Source organism: Poecilia latipinna, unplaced genomic scaffold, assembly GCF_001443285.1.
Source record: "Poecilia latipinna isolate Pla-1442-1.1 unplaced genomic scaffold, P_latipinna-1.0 Scaffold3241, whole genome shotgun sequence".
NCBI classification, from domain to species: domain Eukaryota; kingdom Metazoa; phylum Chordata; class Actinopteri; order Cyprinodontiformes; family Poeciliidae; genus Poecilia; species Poecilia latipinna.
In genome coordinates, this window is record NW_015115857.1 from 59,233 (window position 1) to 63,409 (window position 4,177).

The following is a 4,177-nucleotide window of genomic DNA, read 5'->3' on the forward strand; positions in this document are numbered from 1 at the left end:
TTGTATTTCCTGTGTTGTTTTCTGGTCACTTCCCAGCATAGAATCATTCCATGTTGCTGTTAATCTTAAATATCTGAGACCTGATCCTGCTTCTAGTGATTCTTTGGGTTTATGTTGCATGTGATTATTCTGCAGTGAATCGAGACAGTTGTAGTGTTTTACGTGGGTTTGTTCACCTGAACTGGTGTTTGAGTTCAAGTCCAAAATGTTACTGGATTAACAGAATGGATGAAGATAAAGGGAAACCTCCTTATATGTGTAATAATAAATATGAATCAACTTTATTCTCATTGTTACCTTTCGGCTTGGTGGAAAACAAAGACATTAAATTCAAAGTAAATTCTGCCTTCATTCATTCATCACAACATGGCTCCTCTATTAACCCTTTAACAAAGTTTTCACCAGAGTTGCTCTGAGAAGTAGCTCGCCCTCTAGTGGAGCAGTAGTGTAACTGTTACCATTGATGAGAAAGATTTCTACTTCATAAACTCAGCAGGTCCTTCTTTTTCTTAGCTGTTGTGCTTTTCATGTGATTATCTGTCTGTTTTCTACATCAAAACAAATCAAATCAAATAAAAGTTTTTTTTCTATAGCACATTTCAGCAACAAGGCAGTTCAAAGAGCAAAACACAGAAATACAAAGTCATAAAACACACAGTAAACTTTGTGTAAGGATAAAGAAAGACATGTTAAAAGAAAAGCATAAAGAGAAACCACTATATCAAGTAATCGGATTATTTTTATTCAAAAAATGGTGAAAACAAATATAAAACAGAAAATAAAAAGTGTTGTCTGATTGTTTTAGTAAAAAAAATATTGCAGCAAATTAAAAGACGTCCAAATTACAACTTCCTCACAAGCAAACGGTCCACTCAACATTTAATCTGACTAATTTTGTTATTTGTAGTTTTACCTTCTAATTATTTTTCACTAATCTGTCTTGAGTTCATCAGTTTGTGAAACAACAGATAAGATCAAATTTTAGAGTCGATGCCCTGAAGAAAAAAACAAACGGGTCCAACCAGATTCAGTTCTGGATGCACTTCCTGCTTAAAGGTCAAATCTTTGGAACGGCTTTGATCAGAACATGTGGACTGGGCCGAACCACTCAAGGTGTTTTCAGTTTCAATTTGGGTTCATAAAACACAAGAGTCAGATCAACGTAGCGCACTTCCATGTCAGGATACAGAAACATGCCGCTAAGCATTCTGGGAAATAGTTCCTTCTCCTGTCTTGTTCTTCTTTCAGGTTTTTAATTGCTAATCTAAAAACTCAGTTTATTCAACTCTATGACAAAATAAATACAAAGTTAACACAACTTACTTCTTCCACAAACTCACATTTAGGTTCAAAATCTAAAACTGGCTGAATTTATTTGACTTAAAGAGTGAAGATAGTAGACACAACTCAATATGGCTCAAATGTTTTACAGTGCATTTAAAATATTAAGCTGAATAAAAATCCCAGAGATACAAATGATACACATGAACACAGAGTAGTAATCCCTCAGTAAATATAAATATTGACCTTATTTACATTGGTTTACTTTATATTGATAATCTATCAATATACAATTTGTGAAAGTTTCCCTATTTTATAAAAAGAAAATCTATTAACACAGACTAAATTTACTGAAAACAACCAAAAGTCCCTGAAGTAACTAAAATATACAAGTAAAAACAGATTAAATCACATTTCCTGCAGAGATTAGATTCATTCTCCCATTTGGCCACTAGGGGGCGGCCGTTTTATTAGCTGGGCCGACTCTGAGCAGACGGACCTTTATGTCTGCAGGAAGCTTTCCTGCAACCAGTTTACCTTTAATCTGCAGAAGAAAACATGAAATCTATGTTAGATACAGTCATTTAAAATCTTATAATTAAAAATTGGAAAAAACAATAAAACAAATTATGCTGATTGACATGCAATTTTATATAATTAGTTTTAAAAGGAGCAGGTAGAAGATCTCATGACTTCCTGTCCGTCTGATATTCATCAACCTACAAACATTTAAATTTCCCCACCAGAGGTAAACTCTTAAATTATTCCCACATTGATTGATATTTAAATCTCACATTCTCATCCTTAAATGTACAATAATTTACACATTTTTAATATCAAAAATAGGTCCATCCTATACACCATATTTCATTTTTTAACAGTTTTTTAAGCTGATTTATGTTTGTAGGAAGAAGAATTGGGTGGAAGTTGATAGTTTCTTACTTTAACAGTTAATTTAGGTGAAATGACATTTGGGATAAATTAGTTTGGTTTAAACTCAGGTTGTGAAGGTTTGTGTTAAAGTCCAGGACTTTACTGACCGCCTTCTCGATTTCATCCTTGTCTTTCAGTGGCAGCGTAGTCGAGATCTTCAGCTTCACAACCGTAAGACGAGCTGGAAGAACAAGAGATCAACATGGTAGAAAGAACTACTTCCTGTTACTTTCAGTCCTGTTTCCATCTGACTTACATGTTTTGGGAGGAGGACTTGGAGTTGCTATAGAAGGTACTGGGATAACAACAGAAACATGAGTTCAGGAAATAAAAAGTAAGATAAATCAATGATCAAAAAGAAAGAAATGACTCACTGTTTCCAACCCTCACAAGGACACATCGAAGCTCAGACTGGTAGACAGAACTGGAGGCACTATGGAGATAATTTAACACCAAAACTTTAATATTAAACTCTTTCTGAAATGGCCATTAAATGCTGTGCAAAGTAACTATAAAGGAGACATATTATTCAAAATCTACTTTTTTAGTTCTTAAGGGAAAACATGCAAACTCCATGCAGAAAAACCGGGAATCAAACCCAGAACCTTCTCGCTGCAAGGCAACAGCTCTACCAACTGCACCACTGTGCAGCCCATCCTGAGTGTCTCGGAGTGCAAAATATTAAAATTAATTCTCTCCTGGTGCTGCATAGATATCTTTATATTCGTTTTGGGTTTTATTTTTTACTCTCGTTATTTTCATTATAATATTGTCTCGATTGTGACGTCCCCACATTTGCTGTGGAACTGCTGAACAAGGTCATGACTTTCATCACTTTTGTGAATCCACCATTTTTTCCTGACAGTGATTTTGTAGTCCAAGTTCAGTTTTGCTGAAGTTGCAGGTAAACAAGTCAAAATGTTTGGTTCTAGCGTGTATTAACCCACACAATTCCTTACATCACTACTCATCAGAAACTCTTCAAAGTGTCTGGTTCCTCTCTATTTTCTCAGTAATGTTCCCACATCAGAGGGGAAAGTCCGTTTGTTGGGAGCAGAGTCCTTCAGCATCCTCTGCCACTATGGAGGGATTTTCAGGAAGACTTTTCTGATTGAGGGCCAGAAAAGTTCCTTCTCTACAGAAATTACCTCTAAATAACACTAAAATGACAACAAAGCTTATTTTAGACATGAATTTTATGTTTTGATATTGATGTCCTGCCATTGCTTTGCTAGTAGCATTGGTGCTAGTAGCTTCTGTTAGCGCTGTATGCTAGCTTTTAGCTGCCTCTTAGAGAATAAAACTGTTCTGCATGTTTTGGATGTAATTATTTGGCTTGTTTTTGTCTTGGGGAAAAATGATGCAAATGCATTCAGTGATGTTAGTGTTGAGGAAAATAAATATTCTTTGTGTTTAATACAGTTAAATCTTACGACATGTGAAAATAGTGGCTTCAGTAAGAGTCCTTTGGATGAAATCTTAGAGGGCCTGCAGAAAAGAATGTCTGTTATCAGGGAGGAACCTAATAAATTAACTTTGGCACACAGGCAGCGAGGAGACACCTCAAGTCATCTCCCTCAGAGCAACACTAAAACTTAGACAAACAAAACTAACAACACAATACTATTGTTGTAATTTAGTTAGTAGAATACCATTTAGTTAAAATTAACATGACTTGAACCAGCTTAATTTGTAGTTTTATATTAACAAGTACTAGTTAGTGTCTAACTCATATGAATACACGTTAGGTTATTATAATCAAAAGGATTAGGAAACTAATGTTTTAGTAATGAATATTTCAGGTATGTTGTAAAAGTTCTTGGGAAGATAATCGTGTCAGTTCTTTAAATCCAAAGTCACGGCTGAGTTCTACCCACTGGAAACCACCAGGTCATTTTAGGGTTAAAACAGGAATCTGTTTTTTGGTGAATCGCTCAGGCAAGAAAACAAGCAAGGTTTAGGT

General features: G+C 35.0%; 1 protein-coding gene across 1 annotated transcript in view; it reads right to left on the reverse strand.

Moving 5' to 3' along the window:
* Positions 1–1,330: 1,330 nt before the first annotated feature.
* Positions 1,331–4,177, reverse strand: part of LOC106940475 (uncharacterized) — a 9,192-nt gene continuing 6,345 nt past the window's right edge. The window contains exons 6-9 of the mRNA XM_015023239.1: positions 2,589–2,647; positions 2,471–2,509; positions 2,322–2,395; positions 1,331–1,825 (exon numbers count right to left, since the gene is read on the reverse strand). Coding sequence (XP_014878725.1) covers positions 1,733–1,825; positions 2,322–2,395; positions 2,471–2,509; positions 2,589–2,647 — 265 coding nt within the window. The 3' untranslated portion in view covers positions 1,331–1,732. The remainder of the gene's footprint in view (positions 1,826–2,321; positions 2,396–2,470; positions 2,510–2,588; positions 2,648–4,177) is intronic.